The sequence below is a fragment of the Nomascus leucogenys genome, chromosome 18 (genome assembly GCF_006542625.1).
Source record: "Nomascus leucogenys isolate Asia chromosome 18, Asia_NLE_v1, whole genome shotgun sequence".
Classification (NCBI taxonomy): domain Eukaryota; kingdom Metazoa; phylum Chordata; class Mammalia; order Primates; family Hylobatidae; genus Nomascus; species Nomascus leucogenys.
In genome coordinates this window covers 65646830-65669202 of record NC_044398.1, presented here as the reverse complement: position 1 = coordinate 65669202, position 22373 = coordinate 65646830, and the positions used below count along the sequence as shown (strand labels likewise).

Here is a 22373-nt window from a genome sequence, read left to right as displayed (position 1 = left end):
ATTAACATATGTTGGCCGGGCATGGTGGCTCAGCCTGTAATCCCAGCACTGTGGGAGGCCGAGGTGGGCAGATCAGGAGATCAGGAGATCGAGACCGTTCTGGCTAACACGGTGAAACCCCGTCTCTACTAAAACTACAAAAAAAAAAAAAAAAATTAGCTGGGCATGGTGGCCGGCACCTGTAGTCCCAGCTACTGTGGAGGCTGAGGCAGGAGAATGGCGTCAACCCTGGAGGCGGAGCTTGCAGTGAGCAGAGATCGCGCCACTGCACTCCAGCCTGGGCGACACAGCTAGACTTCATCTCAAAAAAAAAGAACAACAAAAAACCAACACGTGTTAAATTGCTAAAGTCTAAAGAGCCCAGAAAAGAAAATATTAGTAATATTCTCACCATCATCCAAAGATTACCCCTTGTAACATTTTGGTTGCTTATCTTTCTAGTGCTTATTAATGTCCATATACCCACATTTTTTTTTAAACCCATGCTTTAAAAGAAAAAAAAAGTTGTGATATTACTGCATATATACATATATTTTGTAATTTTCAATATAATTGTCTCTGAAATTTTAATGGTTATATGGTATTTCATTGTATGTATTTGGTATAAGTCACTTTGCCCCCATTTTTGGATATTTAGGTTATTTGCAATTGTGCTGTTATGCTGTGTACAACATCCTTGTGGAAACTTTGGCAAACCTTGGGTTGTCCATCTCAGACTCTCTCACTGTACTCTGTCCTTTTCAGCCTGCTTCTCTCTCTTTTCCAGTAACTCCTTTAACAACAAGATCAGATCAGGTGGACAGATCATTCTTCAAACAATTTACTATTAGGCAATGAATATGCTGGTTTCTGTGAATTCTGGGATTAAAGAGATACATAGACACATTTTATTTGCAGAGATAAAGAATTACAATAATAAACTAAGTGTTGTGATAGGTTTATATATGTATAAGGTCCATGGGGGCTCAGAAAGAGAGCAGGGGTTGTGAGGGCAGTAGGCAGGGGAGAAAGATCAGGGAGTAAGCATTTATTAATTCTCTTAATGTGCCAGGCACTAAGTTAGGCACATTATTAGGCTCTTAGTTTGCAACAGTTCTGGGAGGTATGTACATAGTATTTATTCTTACTTACCAGATGAGGAAACTGAGCTCAGACAGGTTAGTAGTTTGCCCAAGCTCCCACAAGTAGTAACTGGGAGAAAGCCAGAAGTAAACCCAGCCAGATATACTTGACTACCCAACTCTGTCCAGTACTCCACCCTGGCATACCAAAGGATTGGTTCCACCAGTAGCTGAATAGAAGCTAGAATGGCAAGTAGGTATTAGCTAGGTGGAGGGGGTGGGGTCATTGCATAGAGCATGTCAAGAGATTTGAAATAGGTATGAGGAGTAGGTGAGATGAGGCTTAAGCTAACATTTAATTGTTGTATTTTAAAAATTTATGTATAGTAAGATTTACTCATTTAGTGTACAGTTCTGTGAATTCAAATAATATGGAATTTAGTCCTGTAACCAGATACAATCAAGATACAGAATTGGTCTGTTACCTCCCTGAGTGCCCTCATTCTTCTCCTTTGTAGTCAGCTCCTCCCACCAGCCTTGACTTCTGGCAAACAGTGATGTGTTCTCTGTCCTATATGTCATATAAATGGAATGTCATATAATGTCATATAAATGGAATCATAAAGGCTATATGGTATGTAGCCATTTGAGTCTAGTCTCTTTCACATAGCATAATGCATTTTTGATTATGCCAACTACTGTGATGTAAATGTTACTGTACAGTTTTGCTGTAGGTTTTTGTCCCTTTCTAAATGTGCTTATATCACTTCTAACCCTAGTTTCATGTAAACAGAATGCTTTTTGGCAGAGAAGTTATTAAGTTATAGCTTCAAATACCAGGGAAGCCCTAAATAGTGTCCTGATGAGTGGCCAGGAGAAAGTACAATTGAAAAAAATCAGCTGTCTCTCCCAGTACCCTTTACCTCAGTTATCTCCTTGCTTTTGGCATATAAAAATCACGTGGACAGTTTACTACTGATTGTGACCTTTGCCATCTTAAAACGGAAGAGAAAGAAAGGGAACAGCTGTACCATGACGGAGTGGAAGGAATTAATGTTGTTCTTGGCCAGTTGGCACTGTTTTCTTGTGCCTTTCTGGGAAGGGAACAACAGGTGAGAAGGTTTGCTTTTTGTTTTTGTTAGTATATAAATAAATAGGTTAACTTGTTTTTTATTTGTGCAGAAATCTGAGAGTCCATAGTGAAGTAACCTGCCCTAATAGCTCGTGATTTTTTTAAAGCTCATTAAATATATACACAAATTTATTTTAAGTGTCTTAATGAACTAAGCTACTCCAAGGTTGAGGATATTATAGGCAATTATTGACGTAAAACTACAAATGTAAAAACCATCTTTGGTAAGTGTCACTTATATCCTATATCCCAACTGCTTTTTCTCCCTTTTACCCTAATTTTAAAATAAAAAAGAAAAGATAGGCCGGGCGCTGTGGCTCACGCCTGTAATCCCAGCACTTTGGGAGGCCGAGGTGGGCGGATCACAAGGTCAGGAGATCGAGACCATCCTGGCTAACACGGTGAAACCCCATCTCTACTAAAGATACAAAAAATTAGCCGGGCGCAGTGGCAGGCGCCTGTAGTCCCAGCTACGCGGGAGGCTGAGGCAGGAGAATGGCGTGAACCCCGGGGGGCGGAGCCTGCAGTGAGCCGAGATCGCGCCACTGCACTCCAGCCTAGGTGAAACAGCGAGACTCCGTCTCAAAAAAAAAAAAAAAAAGATAATGAAGTACTTTTTATAATAAAACCATGTCAGCCACAGAGAGATGGTGACTGTAAGCTAAGTGATCAGAATGTAGGTGCCTCTAAAAATTGAGGGTGCACTGTTCTTTGCATTCTTGCCTGTTAACACTTTTCCTAACATCTCTGTGAATCACACTCAAATATACCGTACAGTGCTCTCTATCACTGATCCCTCTCACCTGCCACCAGGCTCTGCCCCTTCCCTACCAATACCTTGCACAAATTCATTGTCCTGAAGCACAGCTTTCTTGCTCAAGAACCAGTGTTGATTTTTCATTTCTTATTGAAACATACACAAATTGTTTACCTGAAATTGAAAACCTTCATGCTGTAGCTTTGCTTTGCCCATTCACATTTATTTCTCTTTGTTACTCATTCCCTTCTACCTTACTTTAGTGAAATCATCCTGTTTTTTGGTTGTCTAACAGCAGATTGAGTTCAGTTACCAATTTTTAAATTCAGTTCTAATTCCATTTCCCGTTGTAGTTGTTTTGACTAGCTTTTTTTCTACTCTATTAAAAGCTCTAGTTGTTCTCTGACTTATCTGACTCTAAAATCTTCTAAATAGTACCCACTTTATTTAGAAAGTTTTAGGGTCAAATAAGTACAGGTTGGAATCCTGAGTGCACCACTTAACTATTGAGGCTGACAGCCAGTGTACACCTGGATCTTCCTTTCCCCTGCCCCATGACTCTTCATTGTCTTGGTCCCTCCTATGGACCTCCCCATGATCCCTCAACTAAAAGTTTGAAGCAGAACCCAGCTCCTCTAGCACCAGCTAGTGTCTGTTCTGAGTGGCCAGTGCTGGTACAAATATGAGTTATTAGATATTTTTAATTTCACCCTGCTTATTATATGTGTGATTTTAATTAAGTTACTTGTCCTCTCTGAGCCACTCCCTGATCTTTAAAATGGGGATAATAATACCTGTTTTGCAGGATGACTGTTCATTCATCAAATATTTGTTGAAGGCCTGCCTTGTTCTAGGCAATGACTTAAGTACCTGGGATATATTGGTGAACAAAACAGAAATATCTGTGCCTTCTTGGATCATGTGTTTTAAAATTATGAGGATTAAATGAAAATAAATATTCAATATGGTGCCAGACACACAGAGGTGCCCACAGTGTCTTATCTCACTTTCTTCCTGCTTGCCATACCTTTTCCATCAGGGCCAAAGATAATGGGAAGTGGGAAGAAATAAACTTCATATTTCATTTGTATGGCTGTGGAGGGTAGAAGGCCCTGGGTCCTCTTTGGGGAGGTCATGCAAACTGGACATGGCCTTCAGTCAAGAATTATTAGACCAGGCATGGTGGCTCACGCCTGTAATCCTAGCACTTTGGGAGGCTGAGGCAGGAGGATTGCTTGAGGCCGGGAGTTTGAGACCAGCCTAGCCAACATGGCGAAACCCCGTCTCTACTAAAAATATAAAAATTAGCCAGGCATGGTGGCACATGCCTGTAATCCCAGCTCTTCAGGAGGCTGAGGCATGAGAATTGCTTGAACCTGGGAGGTGGAGGTTGCAGTGAGTTGAGATTGTGCCATTGCACTCCAGCCTGGGCAACAGAGTGAGACTCTGTCTCAAAAAAAAAAAAAGTTATCAGTGATCAGTGTGCAGATAGGTGGATTTAAAAAATCGGTGACCTTTTATCTGTACTTTGTTCTTTTACTACTCAATGAGACTGAGAGTCTGCTGGGTTCACGAAGACCAGGTGAACCCAGAGGGCCCTCGGTCTCATTGACTCAATTGGGTTTGAATCCCAATTCTGCAACCTACATGGCTTTGGGCAGGTTTCCTCATTTTCAAAATGATACAATAATATTTACCTTTTAAACTTATTAAAGGATTAGAAAGCTGTAACACCTAGCATGCTGTCATGGCATAAGGTGGGGGTTAAGTAAAAAGTAGCTACTATTAACGTTTTTGAAAAGTGCTCCTTCATTTTCCCTGCTCCCTTTCATAGTCTTCATCCTACTTTCCTGGTAGTTCATTTCTTCTTAGTTGGCTATTGACTTTCTATTTTCTTTCCAAGATTATGGCTCATGCTACTTTTTCTGAGTGATCTTAAAGTCTCATGGCTTCAGCTATTTCCTTTATAACTGATAATTCCAGATATTCATCTTCAGTCTGTATTCTTTTCTGAGTGCCAGATATGAATGTCTAGGTGTGTGCTAGACATGAAACATGTGCCAAATGATCAGGAATGATAATCAGGATGGAGTCTGTATACTTGACCTACAGAGGAAACAAGCTGTCTTATCTGGCAAACTTTAGTTTTGCTTATTAAGTTGGTAAAATTTTGAATGACTTTCTTTACTCTTGGACATCTAATGATCTTTCGTAAAGAAGGGGAAGAGAACCCTTTCTGTTCAGAAATAACACACAACTTGATTAGTAGGAGAATTTTTCATGTGATTCTGGAAAGAATTTGCAACACCTGTTTCCAAAGAAAGCAAGAAATATATTGCATATTTTTCTCCCCAAAATGTATTTTGTACAAACTGAATTGGACACAAAGAACATTCCTTAAGTTTGGAATAAATAAACTTTCTGAAAACTGCTCAGGTAACAAAGTAGTAAAGAGCCAAAAAAAATTTTATTTACTTCTAACCTTTGACTACTAAAAGAAGAAAATGAAAGGGTTCATGGAAGCAAACTTCACAAAAGTAACTGTAGACTTAACTTGTCAGATCCAAATATACATGTAGAAAAATGTACAAACATGGTTAAATTTACATATGCTGGAATTTTGGGGGGAATGGAATGTGTTTCTTACATATTAGTTTTATTTATTACCTTTTTGGTAAAAAATCAGCTCCTAGAAGCAACTCCCACACTGTTTATTTTTCTTATAAATTTTGCTGAGGTTTCGACATTTCTCTTCCATAGTTTGCAGCAGGATGGCTACTTAACCAAATTTAGTAGGGTAAAATTTATTGTGTGTATCACATAGAGACCCTGGAAGTTAGACTCCTTTCCTAAGAGAGAGGCTGTGTAATGTGGTGAAAAGAAGAGAAACTTTTTGTTAAAGTTTTGGTTTCCCTGCTTACCAACTGTGTAATACTGGATTATCTGACTTAGTATACATTCAAGTGCTATGCACTTGGGTGAGTTACTTAATGTCTCTGAGTTTGATGAAATTTAGCCCAGAGATACAATGAGTGCCTTTTTTTTTTTCTAGTAATTTGCTGTGTTCGTGTCTTCTTTTATATTCTTAAGCTAAAGTAAGACTGACCATTTCATCAGCCTGTTTAAAAAAAGGCATTTGGTTTTGTTGATAGTCTTTTCCTTTATTTTTCATTTCTTTAATTTCTGTTCTATATTGCTTTTAGTTTCTTGAGCTTTTAAAAATAAGGTTTTTGTTTTGTTTTGTTTTTTTGAGACAGAGTCTTGCTCTGTTGCCTACGCTGGAGCGCAGTGGCATGATCTCAGCTCACTGCAACGTCTGCCTCCCAGGTTCAAGCAATTCTCCTGTCTCAGTCTCCCGAGTAGCTGGGATTACAGGTGCACACCACCATGCCTGGCTTATTTTTGTATTTTAAGTAGAGATGGGGTTTCACCATGTTGGCCAGGCTGGTCTCAAACTCCTGACCTCAAGTGATCTGCCCGCCGCAGTCTCCCAAAGTGCTGGGATTATAGGCGTGAGCCACTGTGCCCGGCTCCACCTCCTGAGTTCAAGTGATTCTCCTGCCTCAGCTTCCAGAGTAGCTGGGAGTACAGGCACGCACCATCATGCCTGGCTAATTTTTGTAATTTTCGTAGAGATGGGGTTTTGCTGTGTTGGCCAGGCTGGTCTTGAACACCTGACCTCAAGTGATCTGGCCACCTCAGCCTCCCAAAGTGTTAGGATTACAGGTGTGAACCATTGCACCAGCCAGTTTTATTAATTTCTAATGTAGGAATTTAAGGGTTTACAATTTTCATGTGTGGTATTTTAGATGTATCCTTTAAGTTTCGACTTGTGGTATTTTCCTTGTTCACTTTTAACTATTTTGTCATTTACCTTTTGACTTTTCTTGACCTGTGACTCATTGACTTTTAAGTTTTCAAACATAGATATTTTGGGGAGACCTTTTTTTTTCTACATTACAGAATTGTTAAGATTAGAGATAATATATAGGCAAATATCAGGCAAATAGTACTCAATAAATGTTTTCATTTTTCCTTAAAGAAGTAAACCTCTGCTATTTGTTTGTTTTGTTTTTTTGCGTGTAGATGTGTAGAGATGGGAGTCTCCCTGTGTTGTTCAGGCTGGTCTCGAACTCCTGGCCTCAAGTGATCCTCCTGCCTTGGCCTTCCAAAATGTTGGGATCACAGGCATGAGCCACTGCAACTGGCCTAACGTCTACTTTTGAAATGAGAATGGGAAATACACAATTACCAATAAGTGTAAATAATCCTAAAAATGACTTTAGTTCTGCATGATAGCCAGTTGAGTAGATGAAGTATAGAAAATATAGGGGGATGATAAGAAGAGGGTAAAATTGGGAGGAGGTAAGGGAGAGAAGGAAATTTAGCACTTCTAAATTCTTTCTCTAGAATTTAGAGAGGATGGCTCACACCTGTAATTCTAGCACTTTGGGAGGCCAAGGCAGACGCATGACTTGAGACCAGGAGTTTGAGACCAGCCTGGGCAACATGGCAAAATCCTGTCTCTACATAAAATACAAAAATTAGCTGGGTGTGGTGATGTGCACCTATAGTTTGAGCTACTCGGAAGGCTATGGTGGGAGGATTACCTGAGCTTCAGAGGTTGAGGCTGTGGTGAGCCATGTTGGTGTCACTGCACTCAAGCCTGGGTGACAGAGACACTCTCAAAAAAAAAAAAAGGAAAGTTAGGGGAAAAAGTGGAAATATCACGTGTTAATTCTAGTCTTCTCTGAAGTCATATTCTGCTGAACAGTTTAGTCTGTGGGCTTCTACATACTAATTATTTTAGATTATATTTCTTACACTTTAGTAATAGAAGTGTCCTTAGATGACCTTTAGTGTGTGTGTGTATGTGTATGTGTGTGTGTATGTGTATGTAGGTGCATGTTGCCCTGCATGGCAAAAAAAATTTTGTTTTTGGGGAAAGGGTCCCTAGTTTCATTAAAGTCTTTTTTTTTTTTTTTTTTTTTTTTTTTTTTTTTTTTTTTGGAGACGGAGTCTTGCTCTGTCTCCCAGGCTGGAGTGAGTGGCACAGTCTCGGCTCTCTGCAACCTCCATCTCCTGGGTTCAAGCGCTTCTCCTTCTGCCTCAGCCTCCCAAGTAGCTGGGACAACAGGCGTGCACCACCATCCCTGGCTTTTTTTTTTTTTTTTTTTTTGATACTGAGTCTCTGTCGCCCAGGCTGGAGTGCAGTAGGGCACTGTCGGCTCACTGCAACCTCCGCCTCCTGGGTTCAAGCAATTCTCTGCCTCAGCCTATCGAGTCTCTGGGATTACAGGCACCTGGCACCACACCCGGCTAATTTTTGTATTTTTGGTCGAGACGGGGTTTCACCATCTTGGCCAGGGTGGTCTTAAACTCCTGACCTTGTGATCTACCTGCTTCGGCCTCCGAAAGTGCTGGGATTATAGGCGTGAGCCACCACGCTTGGTCTAGTTTTTGTATTTTTAATACAAAATTGCCTGACCTCAGGCAATCCGCCCGCCTCTCAAAGTGCTGAGATGACAGGTGTGAGCCACCGCACCCGTTCCATTAGTCTTAAGGAGGTCCATGATCCCCAAGAAATTAAGAACCACCCCTCCCTCCCTCCCTCCCTCCTCTCCCCTTCCTCCCCCCTCTCCCCTTCCTCCCCCCTCCACTTCCTCCCCTGCCCCCTCTCCTCCCTCCTCTCTCCCCTCCCCTTCGTCCCCTCCTCCCTCCCCTCCTCCCTCCCCTCCCCTTCCTTCCCTTCCTCTCTTTCGTTTTGAGACAGCCTCTCTCTGTTGCCCAGGCTGGAGTGCAGTGGCACGACCTCTGCTCACTGCAACCTCCACCTCCTGGGTTCAAGCAATTCTCCTGCTTCAGCCTCCTGAGTAGCTGGGATTACAGGCGCACATGCTACCATGCCAGGCTAATTTTTGTATTTTTTTGGCAGAGATGGGGTTTTGCCATGTTGGCCAGTTTGGTCTTGAGCTCCTGACCTCAGGTGATCTGCCTGCCTCGGCCTCCCAAAGTGCTGTGATTACAGGCATGAACTACCGCGCCCGGCCAAGAAACAACATTTTAGACTTCATTAGTTGAGATAAATTGAGAAGCTTAACAGGAAGTAATTTATTTTTTCCTGCTCTAATAGTAATGACTACTTCCCACTTGAGTGAGATTTGGTGTTCCTTATAATTCCTCGCATTACAGCCAGATGACCAGGCAATATACTAAGATCAGGATTTGACTTTTAATGTAGTGCAACTTAAAACTACTGAACATGATATGTTATAAGCATAAATATTGTAATACCTGGTATGAATTACAAAACCTTAAATGCCTTTGATTATTATAGTTTTTATACAGCTAAGCCAAGCATTTTTGGCCTCACCTGAGGGTAGGAACAGTTCTGGGACTAAGAGGAAGCAGTTGGTAGCTGCAGTGGAGATGCGATACTGTAAAGGGCAGCTTTGGACAGCCAGAAGACAAGAAGACACTGTTGGGTTAGAGATGAAAGGTTTTATTTACCCCGGGACAAAAGAATAGGGAAGACCCAAGGTTGGTGAGAGAGGTAGGAGGGTACCCAGTCATACTTGACTGGCCCTCTTGCTTCCCTTTACATGAAGGCGTCATTGCCTGAAAAGAGAAGCTAGCTCAGGATTCTAAAATTTGAAGGATGCTGCAGTGATAGGTTCTTCAGAGGAAGCAGCTAAATGTATACACGTGGGGGAGTTTTTTTTCTGAGCACTGGCTCACAATAAAACCTATGTTTACTCAAGTACTTTATAATTATTCCCTCTTATGTTTCTGGAATCAAAATTAGTGCCTTGTGTTAATATGTTTTGGAAATTTAATGCTCAGCCTGTCAGTTTATTTTTAACCCCCTAGATCTGCATTATCCAGTATGAGATCCATTAGCTGCATGTAGCAATTTAAAATTAAATTAATTAAAATTTAATACAATTAAAAGTTCAGTCCTTCAGTCACACTAGCCGTATATCAAGAGCTCTGTAGCCTCATGTGACTAGTAGCTACTGCATTGGACAACACATTGTATTGGACATTTTTTTTTTGAGACGGAGTCTCACTCTTGTCACTAGGCTGGAGTGCAGTGGCACGATCTCGGCTTACTGCAACCTCCACCTTCTGGGTTCAAGCGATTCTCCTGCCTCAGCCTCCCGAGTAGCTGGGACTACAGGTGTGCACCACCATGCCCGGCTAATTTTTGTCTTTTTAGTAGAGTCAGGGTTTCACCATGTTGGCCAGGATGGTCTCGATCTCTTGACCTCGTGATCTGCCTGCCTCAGCTTCCCTAAGTGCTGGGATTACAGGCATGAGCCACCGCGCCCAGCCTGGACATTTATCACAGAAAATTTTATTGGCTAGCACTGTCCTAAATAAAATTATGTATTTTCTTTCCTTTTTCTCCCATCAGACTAAAGCTGGCTTATATTAATGCATAATTAACTTTGATATTTGAAAGTAAAAAACTTGAAAGGCTTACTAGAGTAATATTCTTTTGCTTTTTACATAATTAAAAAGACAGTGCCACTCTTTTATAATGATCTGCCTGAGTGCCATTATTTTATAAGATTTTTCAAGAAGTGGTGACTGAATCAAAGCACTGTTATGGCTTGTATTTATCCCCTTCTACTGAACTCTTGAGTCTCAAGGTTATTTCTCCTCTCTCTGTAAGCATGTCTGGAAGGCCCAAAATGTTATAACAAAATTTCCAATTTAAAAAGTTAGTGGCGGGGCACGGTGGCTCACGCCTGTAATCCCAGCACTTTGGGAGGCTGAGGGGGGTGGATCACCTGAGGTCAGGAGTTCCAGACCAGCCTGGCCAACATGGAGAAACTCTGTCTCTGCTAAAAATACAAAATTAGCCAGATTTGGTAGCACATGCTTGTAATCCCAACTCCTCAGGAGGCTGAGGCAGGAGAATTGCTTGAATCCAGGAGTTGGAGTTGGCAGTGAGCCAAGATCACGCCATTGCACTCTAGCCTGGGCAACAAAAGTGAAACTCTGTCTCAAAAAATAAATAATTAGCTTTGTTTCATACATTTTTAAGGAAATCATCATAGATCTCTAAAGTTGCAAGAGAGGGAAAATCCCCAAAAGTAATTATTTTACTGTAGGGCTACTTCTCTGAGAACCTATCAATTAGGCATAAAGGCAAAAGGTTAGTTTTTACTGCTTTGTGTTTTTTTGTTTGTTTATTTGTTTGGTTTTTTTTTTTTTTTTGAGATGGAGTCTTGCTTTTGTCATCCAGGCTGGAGGCAATGGCATGATCTCAGCTCACTGCAACCTCTGCCTCTTGGGTTCAAGTGATTCTTCTGTCTCAGCCTCCTGAGTAGCTGGGATTACAGGCACCCGCCTCTGTGCCCAGCTAATTTTTGTATTTTTAGTAGAGATGGGGTTTTGCCATGTTAGCCAGGCTGGTCTCAAACTCCTGACCTTGTGATCCGCCCGCCTTGGCCTCCCAACGTGCTGGGATTACAGGAGTGAGCCACCATGCCTCGCCTGCTTTGTGTTTTAACAGAGTAAGAAAATAGACTTTTCCATTGCTCTAGTTTCAATCTTACTATAGGCAGGACTTTTTCAGATAAATTGTTATGATTAATTTCCGGAAAAGGATAGTATGGATGATTTCAGGTAAGTTACAGGCATAATTTCAGGAAATAAAAAATGTTTTTATTGTGATAGAGCATCCCAAACACCTTTAGAATCTACCTCTTTTTCCTTTTCCCCCTGTTATTTGTTTCAGGCCCTTAACATCTCTCATATACACTAGTATTTCTTGCCTCTGGCCTTGCCCTCTCTTCTGTCTTCACACTGTTTTTTTCTTTACACAGCTCTTTTCACAGCCCCCTCAATTAGAGTACAGATTTGATTGTGTGTCTCCCTGCTACCCACAGAATAAAAATTCAAATGTGATGATTTTGGTCTTTTGTTTTATTATAAAATATTCAAACATGGAAGTATATACAGTAGAAAATAAGTTTCCTCCCTGATTTGATTTGTATTAGTACCATCTCTAGTATTTAACCCCCACTATTAAATTTGACTGGCTTAAAAAAAAAAATACCATCTCTGAAGATAACTACTTAGAAGTTGGTTATATGTTTTTCCAGACTTCCCAATGTTTATTTATATATAAACATAAATAATTTTAGGCCGGGCATGTTGGCTCACGCCTGTAATCCCAACACTTAGGGAGGCCGAGGCAGGTAAATCATGAGGTCAGGAGATCAAGACCATCCTGGCTAACACGGTGAAACCCCGTCTCTACTAAAAATACAGAAAATTAGCCAGGCGCATGTAGTCCCAGCTACTCGGGAGGCTGAGGCAGGAGAATGGAGTGAACCCGGGAAGTAGAGCTTGTAGTGAGCTGAGTTCGCGCCACTGCACTCCAGCCTGGGTGACAGAGCGAGACTCCGTCTCAAAAAAAAAAAAATAAAAAAAAATTTTAGAGAAATCAAATTATACCATATATAATGTTTTTACTTATTTTGCCTGGTTTTATGATCTATACTCATTGATTTTTTTTGTTTTTAATTTTTAATTTTTCCATATTTTATGGTAGGATGTCTGAAATATAAATATATTCTTATATCTTTTATATCTGAGATATAAATATATATGTGAAATATAAATATATTCTACCAGATTTTATGGTAGGATACCTGAAATATACTTTTATGGTAGGATATCTGATATATAAATATATTCCCAGATTTTATGGTAGGATATCTGAAATATAAATATATTCCTATAAGAATATATTTATATTTCAGGTATATATGCAAGTACCTTAGCATTGTGGTGACTTATAATAGGTGCTCAGTCAATGTTTGTTTCCATTCTTCTTGGACATATATGAGAAGGGCCACATAAGATTATTAACTATTTATTTATGTTTTTGAGTAGTGAAACTCTAAAGACTCACAGTCTGAGGATTCATGGAGTTGTTCACATCCATGAACAACCATGTGATGAATCTTTTAGTTATAAAGCAAACCTTTCTCTGGAGCATGTTTGTGTTTTCTCATTTAGGTTTATAAATTGCTCTGAGACTAGCAGGATTGCTGTTTAAGAGTCTTGTGAGGTAGGCTGCCCGATTATTTTAGGTGCTTCCAGTAAGAGCGGATATTTTTTACTGGTGAATAGGAGACCACATTATAATTTGTCCTTTTTACCGAGAGTGCATAGTATATTGTATACTGCAAACTTGTGTAGTATGTGAAAACTTTTTACATGGGAGTCTTGGAACAAAGTCATAGATATCTAACTCGTTTGCTAACTCTGAGGATGTGGAGGATGGATATGGACATAGGAAGTTCAACATGTGTATCATGGAGTGGGATATGTAGGTGTGTAATCTGTGATGCAATTTCAGATCTGAGAGTTTCTAGTGGTTCTAGAGAAGAGAATAGGATGGATCTGGAGCTGTTATTAATTATTTGTAAAGTCCTGTTTTGAAGTGTGATTGCTTTTTACTCTTCAGCATCTCCTTTGGAGATCTTATCCCTCTACTTTCCTGCAGGGAGTTTGTGGATCTCTGTTTTGGGTTGATCAGTAAAGAGGATGCAGTTGGGGCCTCAACTTCTTTTCTCATTGAGAAAAGAGTGAGGGGTGCTGCTGAGAGAAGTGCTTCTACAGTAGCCATATTTGAAGCTTTGCTTAGAGATAATGCTGGAGTGTACACAAATTGCCTTCAAGATTCCAGTAGTTTGTGATTTACGAATTTGTTCGAGCAGTTAACATGGGTATATTCAATTTGTTTATCTTTGTTAGCAGTTTGTGTTCCCAATGGAAAACAGCTTGAGAAAGAGTTGCTAGAGTATAGAATTGTAAGTGCTTCCCTAGCGTGTTCTTAGACTTCAGATTGTTCACCTTTTTTTTTTTTTTTTTTGTCTCTTCTTGGTTTGTTTGAACTTGAGCCCTTTGGTGTGACAAGTCACATACAGCTTTTCAGGATCTAAGTTTATGGTTACATAAGATTATTGTTTACATGTTTCAGAAGCTTTGCTCACTTGTTCATTCATTCCATAAATATTATTTGAAATGTTTACTGTAAGCAAGATTATGCAGGGCATGTTATTAGGTGGTAATTAGGGAAAGGGAAAAATGGAAATTATATTTTGCAGATACAACAAAGGCTGAAGAGGTGTGTGTGTGTTTTAGATACACACACATCTGTATGTACACAGACACGATCCACAGTTCTGTAGGAATAACTTCCTAAACATCTTTAGAATCTGTCTCTTTTTCCTGTTCCCACTGTTATTTCTTTGTTTCAGGCCCTTAACATCTCTAATATACACTAGTATTTCTGTCTTCACACTGTTTTTTTCTTTACATGGCTCTTTTCACAGCCCCTCCATTAGCACACAGATTGGAATTGTGTCTCCTTGTTACCCACAGAATAAAACCCAGTGTTCTTAATATGTAGTCTTAATACAGACTCTATAAATAGCCCCTTTATTAATCTCTCTTGAGTTACTCACTTTTAGGTTTCAGCTCCCTACTGAGACCCCAACTGGCTTTACCTTCTGTTCCCTCCTGGTTCTGTTTATCTTCCATTGCCCCTGTGGACCTGCTTTCTGTCATTGCCTTCCCTGCCCTCAGTCTCAGGAGCCTGAGACTGGCTTCTAGATGGGTTTGGACAATGGATGGCACTGGCAGGAGGAGAGTAGAGTTGCTGTGTTTATTTTCCTGGCTTCCTCCTGCAAGATCATGTCATGTTGGCTCTCCCAGAGGCCATGGCTCTTATCATGGGGCCCTCTTTGTCTTTTCAAGTCTGTAGATGATAGCAGCTTCAGGAGGTTGCACTATCTTTTGACTGTGCCCACACCCTTCACACCTTGTAAATAGTCCCTTTCTTAAACTCTCCTTAAATTACCCAGTTTGAGGGTGCTATCTGTTTCCTGCTGGGATCCTGATGGCTGTGTTGCCCAAACCTAAACGTCAGTCATGCTTGCAGTTACAGCTGTGTTATTTTCCTGTAGTACTGATTTCCCTCTTTTATTAAAAGTTCTGTGGTGGCTGGGCATGGTGGTTTATATGTGTAATCCCAGCACTTTGGGAGGCTGAGGCAGGAGGATTGCTTGAGTCCAGGAGTTTGAGACCAGCCTAGGAAACATAGTGAGACTCTGTCCCTACCAAAAAAAAAAAAAAAAGCCAGGAATGGTAGCACATGCCTGTAGTCACAGCTACTTGGGAGGCTGAGGTGAGAGGATTGCCTGAGCCCAAGAGTTCAAGGTTACAATGAACTATGATCATGCCACTGGACTCCACCCTAGGTGACAGAGTAAGACCCAGTCTCTTAAAAAAAATTTCTTTGAGGTCTTTTTCATTCTTCCCCTCTTTCAGTCTTTTTTCCTTTCTTCTTTCCTGGCATTGCAGCTGCCATATTATGGCAATGTAAATGTTTGAATGAATAAGGAGGGGATGGACATCTGAGTTTCCGTGTTGTGTAGCATAATATTCATTTAAATGTCTGAAATGAGATCTTTAGAGAAAATTGAGGGAGTGGGTACATGAATCAGTGTAGTCACTTTAATAACTTGATTTTTATTTCATTCTTTTCAAAATAAATTTAGTACTTCTTTACCTTCTACATATTAGGGATTAACATTGATTTACTTTAGTCTTTCTCTTTGTAAAATGCATTTTAGATTTATTCCATTGGAATATTTTGTAATAGCACATATTTGAGGAAGTATATATGACATATATTTAATAAAATGGAAGAGATTTCAATTATCACTGAATTGAGGAGAATATGGGAACATCTGTTTACATCTATCCAGGTATTCATGTGTCTGTTTTCCTCAACATGTCACAGGAGTAGTGCACTAAGAGCAGACATACATGCCTAACAGTTGTGTTTAGCAAGATCAAAATATGTATGTGCCCTGATAGGAAACAGATGGCATATTCAAGCCGGATAATTTGAAGAGGATTAAATGAAACAAGTATTCACAAATAGATGGGCAGAGTTTAGAAAGTCAACAAGAGATATTGTAGTATCCTGGGCTAGCAACAGAGAGGATGGGAATATTCCCCATAGACCTGAAGTGCAAAGAGAAGGAGTGCTACCTCAAAAGAAAGCTGTGTGGAGAAGGCTGCCTGATAGCAGCTGTAGTCCCAGGTAGAGGGTGAGCCACCACGCCCGGCGGTTATTACATAGTTTTAAAAGTGACTCCTCTTAAGGAAATTTTAATTAAGAGAAAAATATCCTAGAACTATGATTAGGGTCAAAACAGTATCTATGTTCTTTAGGTATTAAGGAAAAAGTGTATCTGTCCTAAGAAAGTGTTTATAAAGAGAAGAATCTTCTTAGAACACTAACTCTAACACAGAACTCTCATCACTACTCTAAAAAATTAACATTAAAAATAATCTTGGCCAGGTATGGTGGCTCATGTCTGTAATCCCAGCACTTTGGGAGGCCGAGGCAGGTGGATCACTTGAGGGCAGGAGTTCAAGATGAGCCTGGCCAACATGGTGAAAACTCGTCTTTACGGAAACTACAAAAATTAGCCGGGCTTGGTGGCATGTGCCTGTGGTCCCAGCTAATCAGGAGGCTGAAGTCGGATAATCAGTTGAAACTGGGAGGCGGAGGTTGCAGTGAGCCAAGATCACACCTCTGCACTACTCCAGCCTGGGCGACAGAGCAAGACTCTGTCTCAAAACAAAAACAAAAACAAAAACAAAACAAAACAAAAATGATCTCAGTAGCAGATAAAGACTATTCCATTGCTTTTTGGAATAGTGATATCTGTTTACTCTGGAGGGACGGACATGCCTCTTTGTGTGTGTGTGTGTGTGTGTGTAATACATATGAACAATAGGGGACATAATTTTGACATAGTTAACTTGAAAAAAGGGATGCTCAGACAATGACAACCCAATATTGAACAATGCTCAATACTAAGTTTCTTTATGAAGATACCATTGTTGTATTAGTGGAGATGGTATAATATATTCTCAGTAAAGACCTCAGTCTTTACTCAGTTCTCATGCTCCTTGATGTCTTAGCATTTGATATATTAGATTTGCCATGTACTAGATACTCTGAGCTTTGGTTTTTGCATCACAACATCGTCCTACTTCTCTATTGTTCATTCATTCTTTTGTTTAAAGAATGGCCAGACTATGCTGCTGAACAAGACAGACACAGCCCTTGCCCCTTGGAGCCTGTGAGCATCCTTTCTTCCTCTCCTCCTAAAGCCTCTTTTCATGTTTTCTCTGTGGATATTAGTCCTTAGCGGATTGCTTTGTCTCTTTAGTCTTGATTTGCCTTCTGTAAGAACTGTTTTATTCTCCTAGCTTAAGTTGCAAATTCTAATGCCAACAACTTACACATCTTTCTCTACTTCTGATCTTTACCCTGAATTTTATTCACTTAGCCATTTAATAAATTTTTTTTTTTTTTGAGACAGAGTTTTGTTTTTGTTGCCCAGGCTGGAGTGCAATGGTGCCATCTCAGCTCACCACAACCTCCGCCTCCCGGGTTCAAGCGATTCTTCTGCCTCAGCCTCCTGAGTAGCTGGGATTTTGGGCGCCCGCCACCATGCCCGGCTAATTTTTTTTTTTTTTTTGTATTTTTTTTAGTAGAGACAGGGTTTCGCCATGTTGGCCAGGCTAGTCTCGAACTCCTGACCTCGTGATCTGCCAGCCTTTGCCTCCCAAAGTGCTGGGATTACAGGCGTGAGCCACCGCGTCTGACCAATAAATTTTTGTTCGGATCTGTGTGCCTGGTACAAAGGACACAAAAATGATAAAGGTAGCCTTTGCCCTCAGAGTTGCTGACACACACATAAAAAGTTAAAGTACAGTGTGATAGACATATGTACATGGTGCCATGGGAGAGATAAGAAGGGAGTACCTGGCTTGGACTTGAAGGAGAAATGAGAGCAACTATCTGCAGTAGAAGGCTGAGCATTTCAAATCCCTATGAAACCTAGGGTTTTGAAAACAGTATGTTTCGGCAACAGCAAGTGGTTCAGTGTGATTGGAGCCTTAAGGGGACAGTGGAAGATGAGGCTGAGCATTTAGGGAGGCGCCAGATTGCCCCAAAGGCAGTACTCTCAATACTAAACTAATATTCTTCCACCATAAATGAGGTCTCCCTGGCAACTTCTCATTTCTGTCAATGGAACTTTCATTCTTCATATGTCCAAACCCTGAAGTGCCATCTTCAGGTCTGCCTCAGCATTTGTGATCAGTGCTCAAGTTTTGTATCATTTCTGTATTCAAAACATTCTTCTGTGCATCCTATTTTGTTTCCACTATCTACACACTACTTATCACCTAATTAGTAGATTATTTCAAAACTGTAAGTATTTGTGTTTCTTCTTGCTGTCTCCCTTTTTTTTTTTTCCTGGAAGTTAACTTCTAAAATTCCTCATTTTACCATGTTGTTGACCCTGAGCAAAAGAGGACAGTGATATTTTATTTCCTACAAACTTACATCCTTTCCAAGTGTTTTAAACCCATAATCCTTTTTCTTTCTTTGGAGTTGGGAGTCTTGCTTTGCACCCACGTTGGAATGCAGTGGCATAATCATGGCTCACCGTAGCCTTGAATTCTTGGGCTCAAGTGATCCTTCTGCCTCAGCATCCCAAATATGTGGACTATAGGTGTGTACCACTATGCCCAGCTATTATTATTTTTTTTTTTTGAGATGGAGTCTTGCTCTGTGGCCCAGGCTGGAGTACAGTGGCGCGATCTCAGCTCACTGCAACCTCTGCCTCCCAGGTTCAAGTGATTCTCCTGCCTCAGCCTTCCGAGTAGCTGGGACTACAGCCACCACGCCCAGCTAATTTTTTGGATTTTTAGTATAGACGGGGTTTCACCGTGTTAGCCAGGATGGTCTTGATCTCCTGACCTCGTGATCCACCCGCCTCAGCTTGCCAAAGTGCTGGGATTACAAGCATGAGCCACCTCACCCAGCCACCCAGCTAATTTTTAAAAATATTTTTTAGAGACAAGGTCTTGCTGTGTTGCCCAGAATGGTCTTGAACTTCTGGCCTCAAGTGATCCTCCCACCTCAGCCTCCCGAGTCACTGGGATTACAGGTGTTAGTCATCATGCCTGACTCCTATAATCTTTTAATAAACACAAAAATCTCAAGCACTGTTATTCTCATGAAAACCATAGAATTGCAGAATTCAGAGGTAATATATAGCAAATAATACATTGTTCCATTAACTTTCAGTTATGGAACTGAAAGTTCTTTTTTTTTTTTTTTGAGACAGGATCTTGTCCTGTTGCCCAGGCTGGGGTGCAGTGGTGTGAACATGGCTTACTGAAGCCTTTACCTCTCGGGCTCAAGGGATCCTCCTGCCTCACCCTCCTGAGTAGCTGGGACTACAAGCACATGCCACCATGCCCAGCCAATTAAAAAATTTCTTTTGTAGAGACGAGGTCTCAATATGTTGCCCAGGCTAGTCTTGAACTCCTGAACTCAAGGGGTCCTCCTGCCTCAGCCTTTCAACGTGTTGGGTTTATAGGTGTGACCCACCTATACTCAGCCTACTTTGAGTTCTTATTGTGAACACAACATGTATTATACTGAGTGAGGTTTTTAAAGGACAGGTTCCCCTTCTCCCAATCATATCTTCCTTGCTGCAGTTCTAACCTGTTAACCTAGCCAGATCACTTGTCTCCATGGGAGGCTGTATATTCCCTAACTCTGGAAGAGTTGTGTTGGAATCCTGGTTCCACCACTTCCTAGTTTCAGCAATGTTCCTCATTTCTCTAAGCTTCAACAACGTTATATGAAAAAAGCAGGTAGTGATAATACCTACTTCACAGAGGTGAGGTAAGGATTGAGTTAATCTATGTGGCCTAATTCCCCGCATGTGCAAGCATGCAATACATGTTGGCTACAAAATGTGTGTACCTTGAAAACTTCTTGCTCATTCCCTTTGTGCTCTTGTTGATGCAGTTCTCATGCTTCCCTGCCTCCCTCTACCACTAAATGGTCTGTCTCCCTGAGCTCCTCCCTATTGCTTGTGTTTTACCTGTCATTTCACGTTCAACTCAGTTGCCTCTTCTTTAATAGTCTTTTCTAACTCCTCCAGTCTGTGTTGACCTCTGAATTCCTATAGGTCCTTCTATGCCATTTTAGTAATTATATTCCTATTTTTATGGCATATTTCTGCCTTTTATGGCATTTCTTCTTAACTTTACATGCAATAAAAGAGTTGTGGAATTACCGTCTCAATCAAGATACAGAACAGTTTCATCATTTTCCCCAAAAAATCTACCTTGGGATTTCTTTTTAAACAATTTACTGGATATACATTCTTTTTCTACAAATACAATTTAGATTCTTGAATTTAGTATTTGTTTTATACAAATTTGTCTTCCCTAAATATGGCTTAGTATTGTGCATATGGTGAGTGAGTAGATGCTTGAATGTTTGAATTGTATAAAACAAAGCCGAAAAGCATGGTAAATTTGAATATCTTAAGAAGCCACTAATTTAAATTATTTAACTTTGGTCTTTCAGGGTCATTTTATTTAGGTGCAAAATTTCAACTGAAGATTATTTCGGTATAACTTGTTAAAAGTGGTTTTGGAGCCTTGCCAGGGCTAATAAAACCAGGTGTGTGTTTGTCTTTGGAAAACAAAAGGCTTTTTCTTTCTATTTTTATTACTGAATATATACTTGTGGTTTCTGTCGTTTTCTTTCTCTCTCTTTTTCTTTTCTTTCTTTTTTTTTTTTTTTCCTGAGATGGAGTCTTGCTCTGTTGGCCAGGCTGGAGTGCAGTGGCGCAATCTTGACTCGCTGCAACCTCTGCCCCCTGGGTTCAAGCGATTCTCCTGCTTCAGTCTGCCCAGTAGCTGGGACTACAGGTGTACACCACCATGCCTGGCTAATTTTTGTGTTTTTAGTAGAGACGGGGTTTCACCATATTGGCCAGGCTCGTCTTGAACTCTTCATGTCAAGTGGTCTGCCCATCTTGGCCTCCCAAAGTGCTGGGATTATAGGCATGAGCCACCTAAATTTTTACGTTTCTTCTCCTGGATGACATTTGGTTGTTATGATATTAATTACTGAATTTATTTATGGAATTTTGCCTTTTTTTCTTAAACACAGTTTAATGTAAAGCAATTCAATTAAAAATGAATTAACTACAGAATGCAAAATGGAAAACCTTCCTGTTTTCTCAGCTTTATTTTTCCATGGGCCAATTTTGCTCTCCTCCTTGTGGAAGTCTCTTTTATTGATTATTTCTAAAATCGGAGGTCAATGCAAGTAATAGTATTTATACTTGGAAAAAGGTGGGGCTGATATGGACAAGCAAATGATGCTGCATGATTTTCTTAATCTTTGCCCTTGGGTATAATGGAGATCCATCTCCAGAGACGGCAAAATATGGCTAGGATTTGCATCCCATTCAGTAGACTTCCTAATGAAGTGAATTGAATTTAATCATGTGTGTCTTTTTTTTTCCCTTCCCCAACAGCTTCCATGCCTATGGCTGTTCTAAAATTGGGCCAAATATATCCATTTCAGAGAGGCTTTTTCTGTAAAGACAACAGCATCAACTATCCGTACCATGACAGTACCGTCACATCCACTGTCCTCATCCTAGTGGGGGTTGGCTTGCCCATTTCCTCTGTAAGTAAATTAATAAGTAGGTAGTGATGGGTTTGTTGTGCTGGAGGTTGGATGAAGTATGGAGTTGGGGCGGGGGTAAATCCACAGTACTGTCTTCACCAGTGTTGATATGGTGAATGATTGCTTGAGGAATATACCCACTGTTTTAGTCCAGAGGCAGTATTTCTCCAGTTAAAGGTGGATGTTACCCAGAACAACTTGATGTCATTCTGAAGAATGATAGAATGATTATTTTTGAATAGGAGAGTCTTTTTGAGTCGTTTGGACCAACTCCTCTCAGTAAACAAACGAAGAAACTTAGGTCCAGACACTTGTTAAAGCCCAGTAAGCTATTGTATGGTAGAGCTGAAACTAAGATTGTGCTTGCATTATCATACTGTTAAGTGGAAATTGAGGCCATGAAAAAGGAAAACGTTTGCATATTAAATTTGAGAAAACAAACTCAGCAGAAAGACCACAAATATATATGCAAAATAAAATTATCAGAATACATTAAGATATGTCACTGTTGGCCGGGTGTGGTGGCTCAAGCCTGTAATCCCAGCACTTTGGGAGGCCGAGGTGGGTGGATCACCTGAGGTCAGGAGTTCGAGACCAGCCTGACCAACATGGAGAAACCCAGTCTCTACTAAAAATAAAGAATTAGCCGGGTGTGGTGGCACATGCCTGTAATCCCGGCTACTCAGGAGGCTGAGGCAGGAGAATCGCTTGAACCCAGGAGGTGGAGATTTCAGTGAGCCAAGATCATGCCATTGCACTCCTGCCTGGGCAACAAGAGCAAAACTCCATCTCAAAAAA

General features: G+C 40.6%; 1 protein-coding gene across 3 annotated transcripts in view; it reads left to right on the top strand.

The window, feature by feature from the left end:
* Positions 1-22373, top strand: part of PLPP1 (phospholipid phosphatase 1) — a 112546-nt gene that overhangs the window by 23545 nt on the left and 66628 nt on the right. For 2 of the 3 annotated variants that reach the window (XR_004026749.1, XM_003265930.3), the window contains exon 2: positions 21421-21575. The exons of the other annotated variant lie outside the window; for it this stretch is intronic. Coding sequence is in view for 1 of the 2 variants with exons in the window: in XM_003265930.3 (XP_003265978.1) it covers positions 21421-21575 (155 nt within the window). In the remaining variant the exon portion in view is untranslated. The remainder of the gene's footprint in view (positions 1-21420; positions 21576-22373) is intronic. 3 annotated transcript variants of the gene reach the window in all.